We start from the raw sequence: 25,838 nt of genomic DNA, 5'->3' as shown, positions 1-25,838 counted from the left end.
GAAGACCTCTGCCGCCTCCGGGCAGTAAAGGCCATTTGGCAGGATTGTGACACCTTCTGGCTGCGTTTTTCTCCTGGAGAGCCGAGGTTCTCAAGTGTGGTGCTCTGCGGGTCGCTGGGGAGCTTGTGAAAATGCAGATTTGGGATGAATAGGTCCGGGCGGGGCCTGGGGCTCTGAACCTCTAAGGAGACTGCTGGTCCCTGGACCGCACCCTGCGCAGCAGAGCCGGGGAGGGGGGGGGGGGCCTGGAGCCTCCAGAGTAGCAGGGACTCTCTGGACCTCGTCTTTGGTTGCCTGTGGCTGCCTTCTCCCTGGGCTGGACAGGCCGCCCCTTAAGGGCAGCACGAGGTTCTGGGCCCACCTTGGTGTCACACACATGCTGCATAAGTTGACGTGTCCATGAATCAGTAATGGAAGAAGAGACCCGGGAAGTGAGGGGTTTGACTTTAGGGTTTGTGTGTGTGTGGCGGGGGGAGGGGCGGCAGATTTCTTTAAAATGGAAAAAGCTAAAAATTCCAGGTTTCCCATGAAACCAGCGAAGAAGGCCTGCGGCTGGTTTAGTTCCTTCCCTCCCCGTTCCTTCTGCCCCTCACACCTCCAGTGAGCCCTGAGGTCACTTGAGTTGTAGTTGAATTGAATCAGAAGTGGGTTGAATTTATCATCTGGTAAACTGAGATAAAGCGTTCTCTGGACGCCCCATTTCTGACATCGGTGACTCTGGGACTGCTCTTGGGGGCACGAGGAGCCCTGAAAGCCTGGAGTCTTACCTGCCTGCCTTCTTTCATACGGTTTGAAAGAGAGCAGCCGGAGGAAGACTGGGGTCTCCAAAGGGCAACGCCGGAGTTTCTGGAAATACTGGCCCCTAACGTGGGACGAGCGAGACCCCGGTCACCTTGGAGCCCGAGGAGCTCGTGGTTCACCAGGAACCGGCCACGCCGCCAGTGCCTCGGGGGTCAAGCACTTCCTGCAACTGAACGTATAAGGTGGTTTGCTTCGTTCAAAGATGACAACGGCAGTCTGTCGAGAGCAGCACTGGGCACTGGAGAACGTCTGAGGGCTTACCTCTGGGGGGACGTTTACCATGCTTTCCTGTGACGTTTTGCATTTTAAACCATTCGCCACTGACTGCTTACATCCCAAGAATAAGCAGAAGTCCGTACATGCACGACCGAGCCCTTGTTAAGGTCGCCGTCGGGTAATTCTGCTTCTGAATTGTAGTGTGGGGAGCACAACCTGTAACTTGAATTTTATACGTCACTTTTCACGCACCTGCTATTTTCTTCCTTACTTAACTGCCAGACATAAGTTTGTTCTGCATAAAAACGTTGTGCGGGAGACTGATCATACTAACGAGAGAAGATGAAGACGAGGGAGGCGCACGTGTGGGCCTTTTCATTTTAACTGCAAATCTGGAGTTGAGACGTTAGAGACAGAGCAGGGGGACGTAAGATCATCTTTGCGTGCAGCTCCGTCTTCTCCGTCGTCTTTCCTGCTTCGAGGAAGCTGTGTTCTTTTGCGGACGCGCAGATGTGCTGTGAGCTTGTGCTGAGATTGAGGGGTTTTTTTTACATCTTTTTAATAGAGAATTCCTGTTGCTTTTACGTGACGCTGCACAGGTGTTATTGGAACGAACCCTGGAGGAGGAGTGAGTACCCTTTCCTCTACAGGGGAGGCAACGCCACGCCTTACTTTCTAAAAATAAGTACACGTTTTGTTTGTGTTTTCTGAAGGAATAAAGTGTGACGTTTTGTTATTAGAGTATTTTAAGCTCCAAATTTGTGAGCGATGACATATAGAAATTCTTATTTTTTTAAATGGGTGAAGTATCTGTGCTGATGAAACAAAGCCCCCAGCGTAACGGAGGTGTTTGTCAGGAAGGGGAGACATGAACAAGCACGTCTAGGGGTCAGAGTCCCTTTGTCTTTAGGGCCTGAAGCTGAGCTCAGTGCAGCCTCAGGGACCTGCGGTCCAGGCCTTGGGATGCTGCGGGCCCTCGCGCGGAGGGCAGGGTTGGCAGCATTTCTGGGGACACAGCCTAACACAGTCCCAGAGGGACAGACCCTTTCATGACAGCTGCTCACTTAGGGCAGTCCCGAGGAGGGGCCTGGCTGGTCCCCCAGGTCCCGCGGCCTCCTGTAGCCCAGTCATTGTGGACGGAGAGTGGACCGGGCCCCGAGCTTGTCCTGGTCTCGGGGACGGGGACTCTGTGCCTGGCAGCCCTGCAGAGTTCCAGGGTTTGAGTGGGAGAGGGGTGGGGCCCTCTGCCAACGGGGGGTGTTACTCTAGAATAAAGGCGAGCAGAGGTGCCGGCAGACAGCAGTAGTGAGCGGGGAGTGGGAGCCCAGAAGGGTGCCGCGGGCCGCACACCCGTTCGGCTCAGCTCCAGGCTGAGGCTGTGCTTCACTGAGAAGGGGACGGAGGCACAGAGACGCTCCACGCCCACCAGGGCCACCCAGCTGACGGGCAGAAAAGCCGGGGTCCAGACATGATGTTGTGCTTTCATCCTTCCAGGGTCTGGCCTCCCCAGGATGGTCTCCATGCTGTGATGGCTGCGTGCAGACCAAGGCCAGGGCCCAGGGAGGGACGGTGAGCCTTGGCTTCTGCACGTTCGAGGCCCGAGTTCCAATGAAAAGAGCCAGGTGGGAAGGGTCTCTCCAGGGAAATGCCCACGCCATGTGGCTGTGGACTTCCTCTGTCGCCAGAAGCAAGTCCCAGCTCCCGGAGCGCCTCCGTGTATGGGTCTGCACCTGCTGTCCGCCACACTCAGGGCTCTGTGTCTGGCCTCACTGGGCCTGACGGGATGGACGCATAAAGGCAGCCTGTCCATGACGTCCTCCCGGGAGGCCGTGGTCACTGGAGTCCCCCGAGTCCGGGAGCAAGGCCTTCAGCGCAGTTCACTCCCAATGGGGTGACAGCTGCAGAGGGTCCTCCCAAGAGGCCAGGGCAGGCAGGGGCCTGGGCCACACCCCAGGGACGTGGACATGGACGTGGACGAGGGGTGGCCAGGTGCCAGCAGTTAAGACGGAGACTCTGGCCTGCTGTGCTTTGCCCACTTGAAGGAAGGTGCAGACACTTCCTCTAAATCCCGGACCTTCTCCTAAGCCTCGCGTACATGGCCTTCCCATCCGACAGGCCAGTGAGTACCCATAGCATTCTCACCTGGCTGTTTGGGGATCTGTTGTAACTTCCTGTTGCTTCCACTGTTTTTCTAAATGTCCATTGACGTTTTCACTGAAAAGACGTGACCAGCATGTTGCCATCTGTACATTTAGAGGTGGCACAGATACTGCTCCTGGAGCCTGGCTTCACCGAGTGGCTTCTGCTCTGAATTATGAGAACACAGTCGCTGGCCGCGGGTCAGTAGCAGGTACTCAGGGAGCGGCCGTACCGCACGCCGTGCTGGGACCACGTGGTGCGACGTCGGCGATTCAGCCCCTGCCGGTCATTTGCGTGGAGGAGGCACCCTTGTGACAACACCTGTTTCTTCCCCGAACATCCCGCCGTGTGAGAGAGTGTGTGTGTGTGATGTGTGTGTGAGTGTGTGCGTCTGGAGGAGGCCGTGTGGGCCGGGTTCGGCTCTGCTCCTCATGTCCCAGCGGCTTCTTCCTAAATGAGATGAAAAGGAAGCTCTTTTCTCCTGCAGTTGAAATGACAACATAAACCAAACAGGCCTGATGCTTGTCCTGACTAATTTTCTGTCCTTAATCTTGTTGAATGTTGAGAAGAGAGTTGTAGGAACAGCCCGCAACTGTGAGTGCCACGGCGGGGAGGTGGGGGCTCAGCCAATGGAAACATTTTTCATCGTTTGTGGTGTCGTATCTGCACTTTCAGTCAAAACAACAAGGCCAACGTTATTATACGTTTAAAAAGAAACTCGTTTCCAAAAGCCTCCTGGCTGAGATAACAGGCGTCCTGGGCTCCTGCACACTCCCCCTAACTGGGACCTGTTTCCTGGGTGGGGTCCCGGCCCCTGGGCCTGAGGTTGGGGGGAGGGTGGGGTGGCTCCGGGGCACGTCCTGTGTCCCCGAGGCTGGCACATCTGGGACTGTGTCTGATTTGCTTTATGGGAAAACACATCCTTCCAGTCAGTCATGTTGGAGGAACAGAAATTCCCATGACGCACATTAAGGGGTCTGTTTCGGAGGGAGGTCCGAAGGAAAATCCCGGCTCTGCGTTTTCTCCTGCAGGAAGATTTCATGCTGTAGCCGAGTTTCTGTGCTCCGTGGTCTCTTCAGACCCCCTCTGACCCGGAGCTCTAGCCCCACCTGCGGTGTGCTGCCTCTGTCTTTGCATCCGACCGTCTCACCGACTGCGTGACATCTGTGCGACCAAGAGGTAGAAACATCACTTGGCATGTGCCGTGGGGCTGGGAGAAGCCTGCCAGGAGCCGGTCCCTGCTGTGGGCGCTGGGAGAGCCCGGCGGAGACACCCCACCAGACCCAGGCCTTCAGCAGTACCTCTGCCGCATCTAGTCGTGGTGCGGAGAGTCAGGCTCTGCACTCCAGCCTCGGCCCTCCCACAGTGGGAAGGCTAAGCCCTACCGTGACTAGCACCTACTAACGTCTGAGATACGTGGGGTCTTAACCCATTGAAAACTCCAAAATAAAGCTGTCTAAGTGAGGAGAACTTTTACCGGAGCAGCAGGTTTTTGACAGTGACAGTGTGGGTCTGGGGTGAGCCCTCGTGTCACCGGGGCCTTGGGGGCTGGGGCAGCCCTCACTCCACTCCACGTGGAGCTGATACAACTTACTGGGGAGCAGGTCAGATAAGCTCTTTAACCAAAGAGCCGTCGGATCCTCAGAGCGACGGCTGCCCTGTTAAACTCAGCAGAGTCTCCACAACGTGCTGCCTACCCGGCGTGACAGTTTTCTCTCGGTGCCAGACGCATCTAAGCGAACCAGGGCATCTCCTCGCCTTGAGGAGCGTAGGTGCTAACTGGGTGACAGTAAGAACGCACTGTTCACAGACACACACGAGTGGACGATGGTGCCGTGCAGACTTATCAGTGCCAAGGTGGAAGTGTGGTGATCGAGGTTGGAGTGAGGTCTGCAGGAAGGCGGATATAAGTGGGCCCTCGGCCAAAGCAGGAGATGTGGCTGAGAGATAGGAAGAGGGAAGGCACTCCAGGTGGGTGGAATGGCGTGGAGGCAGGAGTTGGTGAACTGTGGGGGCCGCGGGCAGGCTGGCAGGCGGGTTGGACCAGCCGGGCCACACTGGAGCCCGGCAAGACACACACGCCTATGGCCTAACCCTCTGCTTCTGGAGCTGCCCACTCGTTCTCGCGTCTTAGCGCCACACCCTCCCTGCAGCCAACAAACACCCTGGCCTCCACGCTTCTGCTAGGTGCCCGGCCGGGCCCTCTGGTGGCCCTGTCTGCCTCCGGCCCCCGCCACACATTGCTGTGGGGGCCACCAGGCTTCGAGCCCTTCAAGGACAGAGACTCGTGCCTGCATCCTCAGCGCCCGACTCAGCTCAGTGCCCAGTACTCAGCAGGCACCCGGTCAGGATTCGTGGGAGGTGGGAGGTGAGCTTGGGTGCAGAGAGGAGGGCAGAGGACAGACAGCCCTGAACTGTGGCCTGGATTCTCCGACAGAGGTGCGGCTCTAGTCCCTGAATGGCCTCCTCCCCACCGCGGCCCCTTGGTAGGACCGACACACATTCTGCTTCATCCCGTAAAGGAAGGGAAACCCCACCTACAGGCTTTGCAGGCGGACGGGATGCCCTGGCTGGGCTGAAAGGAATAATAAAGCAGGCGGATAGAACAGGATGAGCAGATGGACAGCCAGGCTCGTCAGAAGCCGGCCGTGCCTGTGAGCTCGCCTGCACGGTCACCGCACGCTTGCCGCACAGCGGAGTGGAGGGGACAGTGTGGGTCTTTTTTATTTGATCTCCTGAACCTCCCTCCTCAGAGAGGAGCACACAGGCTCTCTCCCCTGAGTTAATCACACCACCGAGTTCCTACCGACACAGCAGGATGGAAGACAGGTGGAGGTCAGGCATCTCGATTTAATAGCGTCCAGTGACGCTGGTGGAAAAGAAGGCGAGGGAAGAACTGAGCAACCCACAAGCCTCACTGGCAGTAACGTTTGGGACCCCCCCACCCCCGTAGTACGGACAGTGTCCTTGTCAGAAGACATCAGCCTTCTGCCCCCTCCAGCCGTGAGAGGGAGGCGACCTCCAAGCCCGTCCCCGCCGGCGGCTAAGCGCGCCAGAGCCCCTCCCAGGTGTGCGCTACAGCGTGCCCGCCTGCCGCCGCGGGTGCGCGCATCGGCCGGCTTCCCCGCGGCCCAGGGCTGGGGAGCTCAGCTTTGTAAAGGTAGCCGTTACTCTGACAGGTCCCGAGACGGCTGACACCTGGATTTAGATGTTGTGAACTGATGAGCGCAGCGTGACAGCTGGAGCTCCTTGTTAGTGACAGTGATCATTACTGAGGACGTCAAGTGGGAGACCGAGCACACGTGGAGGCCTGGAGTCTCGTTTTGGACCCACGCACAGTTCTCACTTACACGTGCACATGTCTCCAAGTGCACCGCCCCCACGTGCACACGTCCCACGGGCACCCCCCCCCCACGGGTACACATCTCCACATACACGCATCTCCATGTGCACCGCCCCCACGTGCACGTCCCCAAGTGCACGCGTCTCCATGGGCACCCCTGTACGTGTCTCCACGTACCTGCGTCTCGATGGGCACCGTCCCCACGTGCACGCGTCTCCATGGGCACACCCCCCCCGTACGCGTCTCCGCGTACATGCGTTTCGATGTGCACCGCCCCCACGTGCACATGTCTCCATGGCATACACCCCCTCCCCCGTTCGCGTCTCCACCTACATGCGTCTCGATGGGCACCGTCCCCACGTGCACGCGTCTCCATGGGCACACCCCCCCCGTACGCGTCTCCATGTACATGCGTTTCGATGTGCACCGCCCCCACGTGCACATGTCTCCATGGGGACACCCAGACCCCGTACGTGACTCCACGGTATGCGTCTCCACGTCCACGTGCACAAGTCGTATCTTCCCGCCGGTGCTGCCTTTCAGGAGTGAGAGCAGGCTTGGGGATTAAAACAAGGGACTCGCCGTCCCCTTCACCCCTGCTCCACCGGCCGGTGCCCCCGCCAGTATCTGGGACGGTCCCTCCTCCTGGCCTTCGGCTTCCGCCTGCCTTCTCAAGAAACTCGCCATCCGCCCTCCTCCACCATCAGCATCGTGAGGTGCTCAGATCCTCCCCGTCTTTAAGAAGTGCACCCTTCTCCTCCTCGCCCATGGAGCCACAAGGTGCGGAGGGGTCGGCTCTCCTCCCTCTCTCCCTCTTCCCCTCATCCGCTTCCACCCCGAAGTGCACCCTTCTCCTCCTCGCCCATGGAGCCACAAGGTGCGGAGGGGTCGGCTCTCCTCCCTCTCTCCCTCTTCCCCTCATCCGCTTCCACCCCCGCCCCCATCACTCCATCAGAGCAGCTCTTCCAACACCCCGGGACCTGCTTCAGCTCCGGAATCCTCCTTGACGCCCGGGCCCCTCCCCAGACATCCCCCTCCCCCCGTCATGTGCCCTGCAGTGTCCTCCGTGGAGGAGCCTGGAGCTGGACTGATGGTGGCTCCAAACATCAGCTGCTCCCGCGCCCATCCTGGAGGCCGGGTCGGGGAGGGAGAGGCTGGATGTGGGTAGGGGGAGGCCAGGTGGGGGAGGGGATAGGCCAGGTGGGGGGGCGGGGGGGAGGGGAGGTCGGGTTGGGGTAGGGGGGAGGCTGCGTCGGGGAGGAGGGGCCAGTGGGAACCTGGCGGGCCCCCTGGCATCAGCAGGGCCCCAGCCGACAGCCCTGCTGTATGTGAAGCTCCTGTTCGTAGGGGTTTTTTTCTTCACTTTTTCTCTGGTTACTGCAGCACCTAATTTAAACTCTGATCACCAGCAGGAAGCAGCCCAACCCCACCAGTCTCACCCTGCACACCCCTACTTTCCCAGCTGGTCCTACCCGCCGTCTGGGCCATCCCGCCGCCCTTCACCCTGAGACAGGAGATGTGCTCCTGCTCCTGTAAATGTCCTGATTCTCCTCAAGATGAGCGTTTGCCCTGCTCTGTGGTTCTGTGTCCTCTCTCTCTGGAGATCCTGTTTACAGTGTCGCACACTTCCAGGGGGTCACGTTGGCATTTGCCTCCATGTGTCTGAATAATGCGCTTTTATTGCTGGTCCTTGATGCCCTCCCTCCAGGCAGGCATCTGTTCGGGAAACCCTTCTTCAAAGCCAGAGCTCTGGCCCCGGTGGCCCTGGCCCCATGCTCTGTCCTCTTGTGGTTTGGGTCCCGGTGGGTTATGTTCGGTGTCGCTCTGTCCTGACTGAGCAGTGATTCCATTCCAGGAAACCGGCCCTGTTTTCTGTACAGCTGCCCCTTGCTTACGGTGGAGCTGACCATTGTTCTTCTCCGTGAGCCTCACTTTCTGTGTGCTTATCACCCACTTTCCCTCAGTCACCCAGAAGGTGTTCAGGCCCCTGGGTCGCCGTCAGGCATGTCTCCCGGAGCAGACCCTCTGGAGCCTTCTGGCCTGATCCCACCCGGACTGGTGGGCCGTTGCCGTCCCCTACTTTCCAACGTCCTTTTAAAGACTCCGTGGTTTGGTGAAGCACAATCTTGATTACTCTCCTGCGAATGCTGCAGGGAAGCGAACATTTTTTGCCCCAGCACATCTGAAAGTATCCCTGTTCGTCCTCAGAATCAGTCAGGCAGCTGAGGTGCATTTACTATGTTGGAGGTACTTTTCCTTCAGAACTCTGCAGCTCTGCTCCCTTGCCTTTAGTTTTCATGTTTCCGTGGGAACCCAGGCCACTCTTCCTCCTTGTCCCCACGACCCCTGCACAGGCATCTCGGTCCCCAAGCTCTGAGACCCTGTGGGACTGGCATCTAGTCCTGGCCGGAATCTGGGTGCTCTGCAGGGCCTTTCAGTCTGGAAACGCATATTCTGCTTTGATCAATTTTCTGATTTCATTTAAGATAACTTCTGTCCTTACTCTGCCTCTGGAAATCCTATTATACTGACCTCTTGAGGCCATCTTCCGATTTTTATCTTCCCTGTTCACAGCTACATCTTTTTGCTCTACTTTCTGGAAGGTTTCTTTAATTTGATCTTCAAAATCTCCTCTTGAATTCTTAATTTTCTGAATTTTTTTCAACTTACAAATCTTTTTTTTCCCAAACTGTCCTTCTTCATGTTGGCTTTGGTTTCTTTGATGTCTTCCCTTATTTCTCTGAAGACATTAGCGATGGTGTGTGTGAAGTTTTCATTCCGTTCTGTTTTTTAATTACCTTCTCTGTTTGTTCTGTTTCCTCCAAGCTGCTGTTTTCCATTTGCCTGTTGTTGCCTGATTGGTGTCTTCCGTAAGTGTGGTTTTCCTCACATGCCTGTCTCCTAATCCTTGGCTTTCTGCTCATGTTTAGAAGTGGGGGACTGAAGAGCTGGGCGGGGGTGCTGAGGACGTGGTTAGAGCGTGGTGGCTTTCGGTCATTCTAGGTGCTCAGAAGGGCCATTCAGATGGAGACTAAGCCCAGAGTAGAGTTCCCAGCCTCCCCGAGAAGGGGACCAGCCTGACCCCAGCCTCCCCCCATTAGGGGACCAGCCTGACCCCAGCCTCCCCCCAGAAGGGGACCAGCCTGACCCCAGTCTCTCCCCAGGAGGGGACCAGCCTGACCCCAGCCTCCCCCCAGAAGGGGACCAGCCTGACCCAAGTCTCTCCCCAGGAGGGGACCAGCCTGACCCCAGCCTCCCCCTGGAAGGGGACCAGCCTGACCCCAATACCCGGCTTGGGGCCGAGGAGTCTCAGGGTTCAGAGTACAATCTACTTACCTTTCCTGTTCTCCACGTGGTGGCCCCAGCCTTGCGGGGCCCAGTGGCCTTCTCCAACAATGAAATACTATCCCAATGCTGTCAAAAAAGTGAATTGAAGCTAGAACATTCCAATGATGGAGCAGAAATAAAGCTTGTGAGGCCAGTTTATGTCTCTGATACCAAACCTATGCCCACAGTCCAGCCATGATCAACTTTGAATGTCCATCCTCAGTGACACCGTAATCCACATGGTCAAGTAACTAATGCTCTATTCTGGCCTTTGATCCCCACGTGACCTGATCCAGATTTGATCACAGACTGTCCTGTTGTCACAGGGTTCATGTCCAGCCGATAAGACAAACCAGTTCTGACTGAAGATAAGCATGAAAGTCAAACGTTGCTTTGTAACTTCTTTTCTTTCTTTGCTCAAAGGTTCCATTTGTAAAAATATTCAAGTTGTATAGTGTTTTTTTTAGTTTGGATGCTAGTTTGTAGAAATCCAAAGGTCAGCTTTAGGCCAGTGGCTTCATTTCTTTAAAAATGAGGATGGAAAATGGAACTCCAGCAAGAAGCTGGTTTTGAAACTGGTGAACATATGCCCTCAATTTATGACAAGGGAGGGGAGCAGGCGGCTGACCCTTAACTGTTGTCAACTGAGGACGTTTAAGGAAAAAACCTTGAGTTCAGACACTGTAGTAGCTGAATTGGGGAGGACGTTTAAGGAAAAAACCTTGAGTTCAGACACCGTAGTAGCTGAATTGGGGAGGACGTTTAAGGAAAAAACCTTGAGTTCAGACACCGTAGTAGCTGAATTGGGGAGGACGTTTAAGGAAAAAACCTTGAGTTCAGACACCGTAGTAGCTGAATTGGGGAGGACGTTTAAGGAAAAAACCTTGAGTTCAGACACCGTAGTAGCTGAATTGGGGAGGACGAGATGCTGATACACCTCCCTTGGTGGGAAGTGAGCCAATTCGTTATGTGGTTTTTGGAGGTTTCATCATCTGAGATGTGTTGTGGGGCCACCCTGACTGGCAGAGTGAGAGGACTTGTGTGCAGGAAAGGGATGCAATGAATGGTTAAGTAGGGTCTGAAACTTACTCCAAGATGGAATGCACAGGATTTACTGTAAATATCCCTAACACTACAAAAATGGAAAGTAGAAGACATGAATTAATTCATAGTAATTGATTTTATCAAGCATAGTCTAAAGAACAAAATCTTTGAAATCCCTGAATGTTGCCCATTTCCTTATTCTGGCTGATCTGTTCATTTCTGAAGTCTTAACTTCTGAACCCATCATGATTTTTTTTTAAAGAGGGTAGAAACCCTACCTTTTTTGAAATAGATCTGGAAAGGCTTTGGTTCACTGTTGCCCTAAAACTCGGTGAAGCATCAACTCCCGAGTTCCCACGCTCCCGCAGGGGGAGGGGCTGCAGCCCCGCCAGGTGCTCCCGAGCAGTTAGGGGCTGACCGAGTCTGTCTCCTTTACAGGTGGGAAGGAAAGGATGAAAATGAGGTGGGCAGATGCAAGGAGACCGGCAAAGTGCACGTGACCGTGGATCTCAAGTACTACCGGCCCACTGAAGTGGTGAGGACGCGGGGCCGGGCAGGGCGGGCCACGTGGGCGGGGCGGGGCCACGTGGGCGGGGCGGGGCGGGGCCACACGGGCTGGGCGGGCCATGTGGGCGGGGCAGGGCCACGTGGGCGGGGCGGCCACGTGGACAGGGTGGGGCGGGGCCACGCTGCGCCAGTGGTGCGGTGGGGGGAGGCTCTCTGACAATCCTACACGCGCGGCCACGCCCCACGGCTCGGGCCTCTGTCACCTCCGGTGCGCACTTCCCAGACCAGAGTCCAGGTGGCTGGATCTGAGATGTTCTTCTCGCCATGAAATCCACTGCTGAGTAAAGGAAAACCAGGGTCCAACACACCCAGGGAAACGGTTGCTTTCAGAAATGGAGGTTCATGTCAAAGGCAGAGCTCATCAGCTGAGTCCCTGGCTGATGGCCGAGCCCGGGTCCCTGCAGGACGTCTGCCTCCCCAGGCCCCGCGACCTGCAGGGCTGGAGACCAGGAGGGCCGCTGCTGCCGGGGTCGGCGCTCACTCGCACACTCACGTGCACACTCACACGTACTCACACTCTCCTGCACACCCTGCCTGCACTCACAGCCCGAGGCCCGGGAGCCCTGCACACTTGTTAGGCCTCAGCTCCAGTGTCGTCCTGCTCATGAACCCTTTTCTGGCCACATCGTTCCACCGCCGGAGTTTCTGCCCTCCCCTGTCCGTGTGATGCGCCGCACGCAGCTATATCACAACAGCTGTTTTAATTCATTGTGCTCACCTGTTTTCTTGTTTTTCTCCAAAGAGTTTCTCCAAACTGTGAACTCTTTGAGGATAAGGACGTTTCAGTATCTTAGACGATAACAAACTCAGAGCTTGACACACGATGGACGGGCGGGTGGTGGGTAAAGGCCTGCGTCTCTAAATACAGGACTTCCCACAGTGAGAGATGACGCAGAGGTTGTTAGAAGGTAACCTCCTGCTTTCCCCAATTATAAAAACTTCCCACTTGGTGTTGTCACATTACTGTGGTCCCCCTCTGGTGACTACACTCAGTGTGCAAAATGTCCCTAATGGTGACAGAAAGCAGGTGTCTTTAGAGAGAAGTGCTCAAACCTGGTGATTGCCTAGTGTCTGTTAACTGCGAAGGGAGAATCCTTTTGGACTGTTCTGCCTGCGTTTTGAACCACATTCCTGTCTGGCGTACAACCTCTGCGGGACCGGGCAGCCCGGGGAGGGAAGGCTGAAAGTCAGCGCGTCCGCACTGAGCACCCCTCGAAAGGTCTCGTTTCAGACAAAAGAAGGAGCTTCATTCCATGCGCTCGTCCGCACGAGGGTGAAGGAGGGCAAGCAGCCGCGAGGGGAGCGGGCTCGGGCTGGGCATCATCCTGCCAGGCCGGGCCACGCGGGGCTTCCCTGCCAACAGTGGTGCCCTGAGCTGCTGGGGTGGGTGCACCCGGGAGAGGATGTGCTGGGGGCGGGGGGCACACCCGCCGACACAGCAGGGCCTGTCTGGAGCCCCATCTCTTCGAGAGGGGTGCCCCAGCCGCCCCTTCCCTGAGCTCTGAGATGCCCTGAACCGGCTCATCCCGTGGGGGGGAATTCCTGAACCAGCAGAAACCATGGACCCTCTCAACAGCTGAAATGCGGCCCCCTCTCTCTCCTTTCTCAAAATAGTTTCAAAAGTTAGGAAGTCGTAAGAGTGGCCTGGCAGTCTTCTTCCTTGGGCAAGGCGTGGGGCTGAGGACAGGACGAGAGGGCTCGCCGAACAAGAAAAGGGCCCTTGGGCTAATGAGACGGTCCTCTGAGTCCGGCCGACCCTGCTTCCTGCTGAGACTCTCCCCACGTTTCTTTGGTTCGTAGAAACGTCACCACCACACCCGTCGTGCAGGTCCGTCTGCCAGGGGGTCATCTGCGCGTCAGAGCCGCGTCCTGTTTCACAGGCTTGCTTTTTCTTCGGCTCTCACTCTCCTCCGATTCCCTACACTGCTGGGTTGTGGACTTCCGCTGCGCTTCATCTTTCTCAGCCTGCAGGCTACACTCGTCCCGTCCCTGCCTCTCGGCCTCGGTCTGCGGGGTGGGCTCCTCGCCGACAGGCAGACCTCACTTTTAACCTCGTTTCTCAGAGCGGTGGTTTTCCCAGAACTTGGATTGACTTAGCCTTCCGCTGAGCCACCCCGGAGGAGGGCGACCGGGACGGCAGGCCGCCCCGGGAGGGAGCTCACGCACAGGTTCGGGGCCGACAGCTCCAGGGAGTCGTGGGCATGAATCCTGCAAACCCCTGGACATGGGGTGGCCCAGCCGTTCTCCCGCGTCTGAGTCGTGATCCCCCTTCTCTGGGTCAAGTCCATCCCACCGGTGCTTCTGGCAACTTCTCATTCTTCCTCGAGTTCTAGAGAAGTGTGTTCTCCTGACTGGCCTGTCTCGCATCCTCAGCACGTGGGCCACTCCGAAGCCAAAGGCATAAGCTAGATCTTAAAGTCAGGTGGCTCCAAGGATGACCAAAAGAAAAAATAACCGTGAAGAAAACGGAGGAGCGGTGGGGAGCAGTAAGGACATCTCAGGCCTCGGAACACCAGCATCCTTAAGCCAGACCCAGGGAGGTAAAGCTCTGGGTTGTTGTTTGAATGAGAGTCAGACCAAGGCTGGCTGTTTACCTGTGGTGGGCCAGGGCGACCCCCAGGGAGACCACCAGGGAGCCGACCTCAGGGCCGATCACGCTTTCCTTGTGGGCTTTGCCACCACAGAACCTTCAGGCCTGCTCCTGCGCCAACAAGAGGACCCTGGCGTTCAGTTAGAACCGATTTGTGTTCCCTCCCTGTAAAGCTCTGGGCTTCCCTTGAATGTCTGGGAGTTCTGCTGCCATGGAGAGCTTGACCCCGGACATTAGACCTTCAGGCTCCCATCGCCCCTGCATCCCAGCATTTGGTGATGGCGATGTCAGTACTGGAGCTCTGTGCCTCTCCAGCCTCCTGGCCTGTCCCCAGTGTTCTCTGCATGTGTCCATGTGCACAGAGCCCTCGCCACCTGCGTCCACACCTGGACAAGCAGTGGCGCTGACCGCTGAGTTCAAAGCTGTCCCTCACCAGGTGGTGACCCGAGGCAGGTGCCTCCACAGTGCCTCTGTTCGCCTGTCTTTAAAAATGGGATTAAGAGTAGAACCTCTTTGAGGGGAGGGCATAGCTCAGCGGAAGTGCGCGTGCTTAGCGTGCACGAGGTCCTGGGTTCAATCACAGTGCCTCCATTTAATTAGTTAATTAGCTAACTTAGAAAATTAATAGAATCTCTTCCAAAGAGTTGCTGGAGAATTGATGGGGTCGGTGATACAAAATGCTCCTCCAAACAGTGTCTGGCTTACAGTAAAATACCCAATATTTATGTTGTTATTTATTTATTCATTCAGCAAGAATTTGCCACACCCCGTGATAGACCCTAAGAATTCAGCAAAGACGAGGCGCAGCCCTCCCGCCCCCTGGAGATGTAGGTGGAGGGTGCGGCTCGGTTACCACACCCAGTCCTTATTCCAAGCAGAATGACATCGTCGGTGAATGGCGCGCATTTACCACTAAAAAGCGAATAGAGAGCATGGTAGGATCAGAGCTTGCAGCAGACAGTGACGTGCACGCACACGCTTTGGCTTTTTTATTCTTGCTTTATCTTGGTTTTTGCCCTTTCCGATCCTCTGTCTGAAGATTCAGCAGCTGTGCAGTGGAATTGTGTAACTGTGGGAAGTCAGTCCTGACCTATTGACTCAAAATAGCCACAAAGATGCTTTCTTTCTGTTTGAGATTTTTCAACTTGGAAACTTCACAGAAGTCGGACTAAGGAGCATTCACCCTAATGTGCCAAATCTCTGACCACACCCAGTGGTCAATCCACGTAAAAAAAGAGAAAACCAGGTTTTTTCTGTTTTTCAGTGAAACTTGTTTCTGCAGAGCGTTTTAGGAAGGGGCATGGGAAACGCATCCACAGGTCAGCATCGAAGTCACCTGTTGTTCCGAAACACCTGAATTTAAGTTCTGCCGGCGACGGAACTGAATTCCTCCTCGTGGGGTCCTTTCCTTTGCCGTGCACTTCTCGCGCTGCGGTACTTCTAATGTGCTTAGTTGTGCCTGGCATTTGTTGTATTTGCTTAGCCACATAACGTTTAGTCCCATTCTTTACAGACAGTAGAAGAAATCCTGATTAAATTCTAGAGCTGGGAGAGTAGCGACTTCAAAACCCAGCAAGCTGCTCAAAACGGACACCTTCCTTCAGTAAAAACACACGGCCTGTTTCTAATCAGATTACCGTGTGCTTGTCGAGTTGTCCTCTCAGCAAACTTTTCCTAATATTTTCCTGTAAATGCTGTTGAGTTAAATGGCCCATAATTGCTAGGCTATCTCCTGGCCCTGTTTGGAATACAGCTGCGTAACACTTTCCAGACCCCAGGAACCTGATCTGTGGGCAGAAGGCTCGTACACACACCAGTCAGCGCTGCCCCGCCACCTCCACGCACGGGGTCGGAGACTGGGCCTCTCCTCCCTCCCGCCTCCTCACGCCTCCCACCCGCCGAGCAGGAACTCCAACCCTCCCTTCCTGCCGCCCCCCCCACCCCGCCCTCCTGACCCCTCCGCTCTCACCAACCCCCACTCTGCTTTGCTCCCTCCAGGTTCCCACGGGTGGGAGCCAGTGCAGGGCGAGTCCCTCCCTTTCTGGTCCCTGGGCCGGTCCGGGGGGAGGCTGGGCGGCTGGCTCCGTGGGCTTGAAACTGCACATCCCCACATCCCCACACCCTCTGCCTTCAGGGCCGCCAGACCGCGGGGGTGTGGAGTCCGGCCGCCAGTGCCGCCCCCAGTGCTTCCTCTGCTCTAGTTCTCTGAACTTCTCACTGCTTGTGCTTTACAGATAGTCTGTGTCTCTAAGTCGCTGTTTATGTATTCTCGGCCTCGCTCCTGGCTCTTCGCAGTGATCTTTCTATCCTCCCTTAATCGCACTGGCCTCGCCTGCCCTTTCCCTTCCTTGGACTTAACCAGCAGAGCTTGAAGTTCCAGTCTCTTCAGCGGATCCTCAGCTATTCCAGGGGGCGGACCCCATACTTCACAGGACCCCTGCGAAGCCCCCAGAGCGATAACATTCCTCCCAAAGCCTGTGTCCTTCCCTTGGCCACTGTCCCCTCAAGAATGTCTCGTCCCTAATGAGATAATAATTGTGTCCCGACTGGAGTGCCCCCAAGTTCCTCCTGGTTTTCCTTGAAGCTGTTACGATTAGATCCAGATTAGGATGATGTCATTACAGGTTCGAAGGTCTCTGTGACTGTGCATAGCTATGTGCCTTCCCTTATTTGAAATGTTTTTTTGCGCATCCTGGAAACTCTCTAGCATCCTTACTGCAGACGCTTGCATTCCTGGCACCAGTAGGGAGTTCCTGTAAAATCTGCCTTTCTTCCCAGAAAGCCGTCCAGGTCCTGACTGCCTTCATGTGTAATCATAGCGGTGACCTCTTGCCATCTGGGAAATAAGCTCCAGAATCTTGGAAGCCCCTCTGGGCCTCTGCAGCCGCTTCCCTGGGGGAGAGCTGGGGTCCACCTGCCGGGCGGGGCCCAGGTGCCTCGCAGACCGAGCCCTGCGGGAGGCGGGGTCTGCCCTCCCCACTTCAGCCTCATCCCCTGCCCGGCCCGGCCTGTGAGCTCTCCATCCCAGAATTTGAGAAGCCCCGATTGGCCACTCTTTGCCTGCTTTTCACGCGGCTCGGCAGTGGTCTCCCTGCTCGAACAGCCGTATCTAACTTCTGAAGTAACAGTAGTTCAGGACTCTGTTCCCGGAGCCCTCACAGGTAACACTGTCCCTCTTCCTGTTTCCTGCTCTGCTCTGCTTTACGCTCCCAGCAAGGCCAGCCCTTCCGACGTCGTGCCCGGTGTCTGCCCGGGGCTCCTGCCGGCCTGGGCCTCGCCCTCGAGCCGCCCCGGCCTCGCGCCCACACCCCGGACTCCCGCAGCCCGGTTTCCTCGCTCACTGTCGCACCTGCCAGCGCAGCTGACGCGCGCTTGGCGGCCGTTGTCAGAAATCTCCGAGGTCGTGTGCGCAGCTGATGGCCTTGCTGACTCCGAGCGCGGCTCTGTCCTACGCGGTTACACCTCGTGTGCTTGGCCTGGCGGTAAATCCCTGCTTCCATTCACCACTGTTTAGAACAGACTGTACTTAAGGGCAAACTGCAGCCTTGCCTTTTGTGACGCTGCAGAAGGCGTCCCTGGTGGGGGAGGCGCGCGCGGCTTCGTGACGCCTGGTGTGAGAATACCGCAGGTCCTGAAGGTTTCTCCAGTTTTTGGCATTCATTACAGCAATCCTTTAAGTAGGCATTCATCGTGAGCACATAAAATACAATTCTCATTTCCCTTCAGCTTCTCAGAAGATGTCAGTGTTTATAAAACAGATTATCCTCATGTGATTGCGGTCTTAGAGATTTACTGCAAAAGGAGTGTCTGTTGAGTTCCTGCTGTGGACGTGAGCCCTCGTAGCACCGTGGGATGGACGCGGGCGGGCGAGGGGAGGCCCCTGTCCGACAGTGACTGTCCCCAGGTGAGGGGGCAGCGCAGAGCTGTGGGCCAGTCCAGGGCGGGACCAGGGGAGCTCACTGAACCGGGGCAGTGGAGGCGAGAAACACAGAGAGAGATGCCAGGACGTTGCAGGGAGGGGGACCAGGGGTTGGGGACCAGGTCGGATGGTGCCGTGGTGGACGGGCAGGATGTGCGGGTTAGCAATGAATGGTGGTGGCGGCCTAGATGCCAAAGCCCCCCCAGGGGCCCGGGGAGAGGTCTCACTTGCAGTGGGGGCATCGAGCTGGCGCTGGGAGCTGGTGTAGGGAGGTGAGGTTTAGGGCCAGACATGCAGGAGGAGAAGTGAGGCCCTGGGAGGAGCACTGGGGGAGGCAGGTGTGGGAGGCAGGAGCTGGGTGGATGCAGGAGTTAAATCTCAGGAACAGGTTGTGAAGAAGTCGGTTACGAATTCACACACTAAGCATTTGTATCCACAAGCCATAGGGCTGACTAAAGTGCCTTCGCCCTCGGTAATTATCCCCTGTCTTCAAGGCTCCTCGAGGCTTAAAGGACTGACACCAAAGAGCTGCCATTAGCTGGCAGTGATTGCCATCTCGGTCCAGGCAAAACTGAATTTCAGACGTAAGCAGAGACCTCATTTCAAATTGATGTGCCCTGGAAGGCCGGATGCGACGCGCTGGAGAATTCTCCAAGATGAAAGGGCTCCCGTAAGTACAGGTGCCTGGCGCTGCGTGTTGCCGCCTTTGTTACTGTCATCATCTTAATCATCGTCATCATCACCGTCAGGTTCTCCTGTGGCATCGCTAGTATCAGAAGACATCTGAGCGGACTCCCTGAGCCCTTTGCTCCTGAGGTTTTCTTTGATTTAAATGTTCACTTCTGTACCTGGACAGCTTCCTGCAGAAAGGATGTTGGCTCTCAGCACCGCCAGCCCTGATCTCCTGCCCCAGGGGTGGAAGCGGTGAGGGTGGTGAGAGAGGGGGCGTGGAGTGGGCGACCTTCTCTGATTCTGCCTACACTCCACGTCCCCGGAGGCTCTCCAGGCCTGAGAGCCAGCAAATTCCGTGGCTGCTCCCAGAATTTAGGTATCGCTCACAGGCCAGAGATCAACTGCCAAAGAGAAGACCCCAGACCGCGTCCCTCCCTTATCTGCCGACCCCACCCCCTCCTCCCCGGAAATGCTCCTGCAAATTCTCTCTCTGCACTTGCTCTTAGAGCTGGCCGGATGTCACCTTTACAGCCTCAAATCTGTCTTGCTTCCCTGCTGCCGTCGTAACAAATTATCACAAACTTAGCAGCTTAAAACTGCGCAGATTCTTTATCTCGGAGATCTAGAGGTCGGAGGTCTGCGTTGCGTTTCACTGGACTAAAATCAAGGTGTTGACGACGCTGTGTATCTTCTAGAGGCTCGACGGGTCTTGGACGACGGGGGATTCTGTTGGGAGTTTAGTCACCAGGCCCCTCGCGGGGCCACGGCGCTTTCCGCTGGGTGGCAGGCACGTTCTCAAGAAGAGGTGGCGGACTCCAGTGAAGGGCGGTTTTACGTGTCATGATGTGCTCGTTACACTCAAAACACAGCTAACACGCACTGGGCGGCTGAGAACGCCGTGGAACGTGGCTGGTCTGAGGGGGCAGCAGGCATGGGACAGCAGTGGGGGTCCTTGGGGGGCGCGCCTGGGGGGGCTTGTGGTTTGAACGAGAGACACAGAGCCCTCGCGGGGGACGGGAGGCGCCCCGGGGTGCACCGCGGGCGGGGACCCTGTGCTTTCTTCCTTCCGTCTCCTTCCTCGTGCATCCCCGCCTTCTCTTTCCTGGCCGCGTGAGTCTCAGAACCAGCCCCGTGTTGTCCTCAAGCGCCACGAAGCCACCTGTCTTCTGACGCACGGTCTCTGACCACTGGCCGGTCACACTCCGCGCTGTCCTCTCCCCTGTTCCTTCAAGTTTCTTAAACCAGTCTTGTGCTTGAGACTGAACCTTAGACGCTTTGCAGCTGTTCTGATGATCGAAGGGCCACGTGGGGATCCGGACGGCCTTTCTTTCATGAGAGAGATGAGTTCAGTCTCATAAACACGGGTCCTCAAACTGTCATTCCCAGAAGGTCCGTCTAAACAGGCTTTTTTTTTTAACCATATTCTTCCACTTTAGAATGAAACATCTCCCTGTTTCACAGGGGATTTTGTTGAGAATGAAATCAGTTCTGTGGGCAGTGCTGCTATGGAGACCCCGAAGGTTTGATGTTCGGGTGGTTTCTGGTGGTTCTGGTGCTTTCGGAGAGCGGGTCAGCAGCGGAGAAGTGCCGAGCTGGACCGTCTGACACCCTGTGCAGCTCCTGGGACTGTGGCAGGCTCACGGCTCACGAAGGCCAGTTAAGGAGATGTTGAAGAGAAATACTTGCTGCTGCTTTAGTTTTAGTTTTGGAAGATGGGAAGGTCTGTATCCCTTCCTGAAATCCTGAAATTTCAAAGAAAGTACAGTGGTCATTTGAGTATGTGCTGCCGGCTTGCATTATGAGTTTTAAAGGCCTGAGTCTCAGCGGTTTTATTCCCAGTCCTCAGACTTCCCCAAATCTCCTCAGAGCTCCTGACAGCTCTTCTGTTGTTCCCATGGTCACGCAGGGCGGGACACTTTCCCGCCGGCCTCAGTGGGCATACTGAGGACACGGGAGTTACTGGTTCCAGGGCCGTGCACACGTCAGCCCAGGGGAAGCCTCCCGGCCCCTCAGGCACGGGTCCCCCTGGACTGTGCGTGGGGTTCCCGCCCGGGCCTTGGGGCAGGAGTGACGGCGGGCGGCTCTGGGTGGCACAGGCGGGGACAACCTGAGGAGCGCACGTTTGCCCCTCAGAGAGCCTGTCGTGCTCTCCAGACAGCTCGGCTGCAGGCAGGATCACCCAGACCCACCCGGGAGCCCATGGCCGGACGGGCGTGGGCAGGTTCGCACTGCGTCTGTGTGTCCGACCGTGAAGCCAAATCCACGTTCCGGTCCTCCCGCCCCCGTCTCAGTGGGGCTCCGGCTCCCAGGTGAGGGGAGTGGCCGGCGAGGGCAGCTCCTGCTGGCAGTGTCACTTACGCTGACACGTGCGGGAGTCAGAGTCCGTGGGTCCGTGGGTGCGATGAGGAGGAAGGAGAGAGCGAGGGTGTGGGCAGAGTGGCTGTGATTTTCCTGTGGGTCCTCACGCCGAGCGCGGGCCCTGAGAGGACAGAGGGAACCGCTTTCCCGTGGGCTGTGCATCCGGGATGGGGGCCTGTTCTCGGGTTGGGTGTGAATCACCTCCCACCTGCCCCCAGTGGGGATGGCGGGTCCCAGGGCGCGGCCCCCTCCCCTGGCTGCCCAGGGAGGGGACGCGGCAAACAGCCCGGCGGGCCACGCCCCACCCCAGAGGGAGGGAGAGGCACCCGACACCTCCACAGCCCGTCGGCGAGTCCGGTCGGCTCACCCCCTCTGGACCGCGGTGCTGAGGGCGTGGCCCTCGCCCCGCTCCTCTTGAATGTGTTTGCGGAGGGCCAGCCCTTCCCTGTGGTCATCGGGTCTGTGTGACTAAATACAGACGGAAGCCTGACGTCTGTCCCCAGCGGCCACCTGCCTGGGCGCGTCTCTCCCCGTCCAGCAGCCTCTCAGCGTGGCTGGGCCCTCATCGTCCCCTGCTCACAGCGCGATCAGTTTGGGGTGAACACGGTGCCGTGGCCACCGCTTTCAGCGCTCTGTGGCAGGGACCACTGCCCGTCTGTGTCCGCTTGGCGCCGTGTCCGTGTGTCCAACTCAGACCCCCTCCTCCCCTGCCCTAGCTGATAACCCCAGGGGGCTCTGCTCCCAGCCTCCTCCAAAATCCAAACCAAACACCCATTTCACACTGGAAACACTCTCCTTTCCCTTTCTGCATTCTTTCTGCATTTTTCATGATGTGGCTCTTTTTTTTTTTTTAAGCAATTCAGTCTCTTTTCTGTCCTCCTTGCTCGGTCTTTACAATTTTTCCAGACACCTGGACTTCACGCCCGGGTCTGTGTGTCACGGGCGCAGACGTGACCTGTGCGCCTGGTTCTCGGCCTGAGTCCAGGCGAGGCGGCAGCCTTCCTGCGCCTTCTGTCTGGGCACCTGGTGCCGGACGCGCACTGAGGACCAGAGGCGCAGCCGTGGCTGCTCACGGAGACCATCGGTGCCGCGCTGGTCTGTTCATCTCGAGGAGGCACGGGCAGACTCGTGGCCGGGCGATCGGGAGTGAAGACAGAGCCGCACTTGAAAGCCGGGCGTTCCATTATCTTCCTCTTGAGCCCGACTCACCGCCCGCTGCCCGGGCGTCTAAGTGAATGGTGTTGTGCTCAACCGCACAAAAGTGCTGGGAGGGTAAACGCCTGTTTGAAGCACGCTGAGAGCGCACAATCAAAGACGCCAAATTGGCGTGAATCCGTGTGATTGTTACCAGCAGAAACTCCCCAGGCCTCTGGATTAACGTGCCTGCGTTAGTCAGCACCCCTGGGCCCGCCCTGAAGCCCCAGGCCTCTCCCTTCTCTCTCGGGGGCGTCTGTCCATCCAGGTGTTGGAGGGACTCAGAGGGGGTCGTGGAAGTTTAAACAGAGGACACGTGTCGGGTGCCGGCAGACCTGGGGCGAGGGGCTGGAGCAGGTTTGTGGGGCACGTTCTGGGGTGACTGTCCCGAGGCCGCCTGGTGCCGGCACATTCCTGTCCCATGTCGTCATCCCGTGAGGCCGGCTCACGCAAGCTGACTGCAAAGATGGCTCTCCCAGCCTTCCCGAGGCACTTAAGGGGGAAACCAGGGTGCCCCGGCGGTCTCGGGTGCAGACGGACTGGCAGCACAGAGATAAGCAAGGTGGGCTGAGCTGTGGGAGTTGTGAGGCGTACCCCAAATTGCAGGCTGTGGGGGGGCGGGTTCCCTGCCAACAGCAGCAAAACGGGTTCTCCCTTCACTCCCCAGCGAATGTGTTTCACTTTGGATGTAAAAGCCAGTGCTGTTCTGGGTGTACAACTCCCACCACCCGTGCCCTTAGGGAAGTGACCAGAGACCAGTTAAAAGTGAACTGTCCCCTCCGGCAGTGAGCAGAATGCAGGCGTGCTGTTAAGGGCGGCCCCTCGCCCGTGGCTCCCAGCCTGGGATCCGGGAAGCTGGTAAAAGTGCAGTTTTCTGGGGCGCATCCTCCAAGCAGGCGCACAGTGCAGGGCCCAGGCCTCTTCAGGGACGGGGTGGGTCCCCGGTCGGGGCAGCGGCACCCCGTCTGCCGTCGGGTGACACAGCCAACTCGGCTCTCCCCACCTGTCCTCAGCCTCGTTGAGAGTCAGACTGAAGGCTGGTTCTCCCCCGGGGAAGCGTGTGATTCCGGGCATTAATCCTTCCCCCTCAGGCGTCCACGCCGAGCGAGTCAAACCGCAGTGGGGCTCGCCCCGTGCCCCGCTGGCCCCGTGTGCTCGCTGGGCTCCGGTGTCCTCTGTGGGGTGTATTTCCTAAATGCTCGTCCCAAGCGGCTAGAGCTTCCACGTGTGTCATCTGGTGATGTCGTCCCCTCCACAAGTCGGTGGCCAAGCCCCCTGTGACTCCGGTGGGCACTTAGGGAACAGTGCTGGCTCTCCCCTACCCAGCAGAGTGTGGAGATACTCTGCCCCCGGGGAGGGGAGTCTTGGGACCTGCACGGTGAACTTGGCAGCTTCAGAAGATCGTTCACCGATGAAAGTTGATGGTAGCAATGTGGGAGTCGAGGCCTTGGGCCCAGACAGCCTTGGTTTCCCCCAGCGCCTTCGAGGAGACGCAGGTCCAAGTGCGCTGCAGCCGAGGGCTCCCTGGCCGCGTCTTCGCAGCCGTGCGTCTTGGACTCTTTGTGACAAAGCTCCCCCCCCCCCAGTAGCGCCCTGTGCACCTCTCTGATCGGCTGAAGGTTTGTGACACAAGACCTGCTGATTCTGGGTTTGATGACCGAGCACGCGAGCCCCACGGACGTGCACGGGAAAGGGGAGAGGGAGTGAGCCGGCCACGGCAGGCAGCAGATCCATCAGTTTGACTGATCGTCTCCGCCAGGCTGACGCGTGGGTCCGCTGCGTCGTTCGGGCCGCAGGCGTGTGTGCGCACAAAGCTTCCCCGTCCGGTGGGCGGGGGTGTTGGCCGAGCGCTGGGACCGGCCGACTTGACAGACGTGCTGAGGTAAACAGCCTGGCTTCTGCAGGGACGTGTTGACAAGCAGTGATTCTCGGGAAGCCCCCAGCTGAGCCTGGGCTCAGACTTCGGGGATTTAGACAATATGAAAACGATTTTTTAAGATCTGAAGTCCTTTCCATCAGGCGAGCTCGTTCGGTTGGGGTTTATGTTATCGTTTTCTATACACATGCGAGTTTTACTGTTTCCCAGAAACAGTCAGGCAGTTAAGCCAAAGCCGTTGTGCGAGGTGCAGACTCGTCCCCCCCGAGGGCCCCGCTGTTGAGCTGGGCAGGTTTACAGCTAAAGACGGTTTCCAGGGAGAGACACGACTTTCTCCTTTCCCCCAAACTTCAAACCCTCAGTTCTAGCTCGAAAGCCTGGTTCCAGCGTGACTCCCTGAGAAGCCTCTCTTCCTCTCTTTCTCTGACGGAAGCACCATCTCAAGGCTGCGTGAGGGCAGCTTCAGAGTCTCAGGAGGCCGAGGGCTGAGCCTTGTCGGCTCCCATGAGCTCGCCCGAGCATCTGGCCCGGCCCTGCTGGGGCACCAGGGCAGCTGTCCTGCGGAGGTCCCTGGGTCCGACCCCCAAGGGGGTGTGACGCGCTGCCCTGCAGTCGGGCTGTCCTGGAAGCCGCCTTCTGCCTGCGACCTCCAGTCACTCTCAGGCCCCCGGCTCTCCTCTGTGGCACAGGCCGTGCTTGCCCCGCCCGGTGGCCTCAACTGCAAAGCCAGGAGCAGAGTTAGGCGACGCGTTCAGAGGACACCAGCCATCCAGCCACCTGCAGGAGCGAGGCTGGGAGCCAAGACAAGCCGGCCGCAGGTCCACGGATCCTGCTCTCCCCCAGCGCTCCCCCGGGCAGGGGTGGCGGCCCTGCTGGGGCACGTCACCCGCCGTGTCACCTGTCCTCCTGTGGGGCTGGCGCTTACCTGAGCGGTGCCGCTGGTTCACATTTAAAGGAAAAGCCAAAGCTGTGAGACACGGCCCAGGGGGACGTGAGCCCCGGTGGTTCCTGGCTTTCCCGGGTGACAGGGCTCTCCCCTGGGGCCCCGAAGGCCCACCTGCTGTCAGGGCGTCCGTCGGAATTCTTAGAGGAGATGGCGCGACTGAACAAGAAGAACGTCCTCCCGGAGTTTACGGAGTTTGTAATGCGCAGAGGTGGAGGACAGACCTGCTTCTCCCACGATCTGAGCCAGTTCATCCCACTTGTCCAAAGTGATGGCACTTCTCCCCAGGACCCTCTTTGTTCCCAGACTACATCCTGAGCAGTGAGGCCTGGGCCGCCCGGTGGCAGGTCCCCACCCCACTGGGTCCCCACTCAGGCCCGTCCTGCTAGGGACAGCCTGGCGGCTCGCTGGCGGTGCTGGTGGAGAGGGCCTGCCTGGCACCACAGTGACCGCCTTCCCACCCAAGAGGCCTGGGACACGCCGCCTTCTGTTCACGCGAGTCCTGGCCTCGTGACAAGTGGCTCGTGGCCACGATCTCCAGGCCTGACGGGGTGAGGACCAGACCTTCCCCATCGGTGCCTCTGGACAACTCCTCTCTGAGCCATTGACGTGGGTGGAAGGGGTTTATGTTGCTTACCCCTTTCCTTGTAGGAAATGCATAGGAAGTTTAATTTCCTGTGTGACTAGGGGGTGCGCAGCCTGTTTGGTGAAGTTGGTGCAATGATACATCGGTCCTTGGAACGTGTTCCTCCCAGAAGTCATGTTTCAAGAGCTGTTAGGGCCTGGCGCTGCCCGGTCAAAGCCTGTTTTCCTGGGAACATATCTAAAGTGCTAGTTAAAATACTGTGA

At 57.6% G+C, this 25,838-nt stretch overlaps 1 protein-coding gene across 2 annotated transcripts in view; it reads left to right on the top strand.

The window, feature by feature from the left end:
* GMDS (GDP-mannose 4,6-dehydratase) overlaps positions 1-25,838 on the top strand; it is a 455,829-nt gene that overhangs the window by 384,843 nt on the left and 45,148 nt on the right. For both annotated transcript variants that reach the window (XM_032462384.1, XM_032462385.1), the window contains one exon: positions 11,309-11,405. In XM_032462384.1, the coding sequence (XP_032318275.1) occupies positions 11,309-11,405 (97 nt within the window). The remainder of the gene's footprint in view (positions 1-11,308; positions 11,406-25,838) is intronic.

The sequence above is a fragment of the Camelus ferus genome, chromosome 20 (genome assembly GCF_009834535.1).
Source record: "Camelus ferus isolate YT-003-E chromosome 20, BCGSAC_Cfer_1.0, whole genome shotgun sequence".
NCBI classification, from domain to species: domain Eukaryota; kingdom Metazoa; phylum Chordata; class Mammalia; order Artiodactyla; family Camelidae; genus Camelus; species Camelus ferus.
Note: the sequence above shows the minus strand (reverse complement) of the source record. Positions and strands in the feature narration are given on the sequence as shown.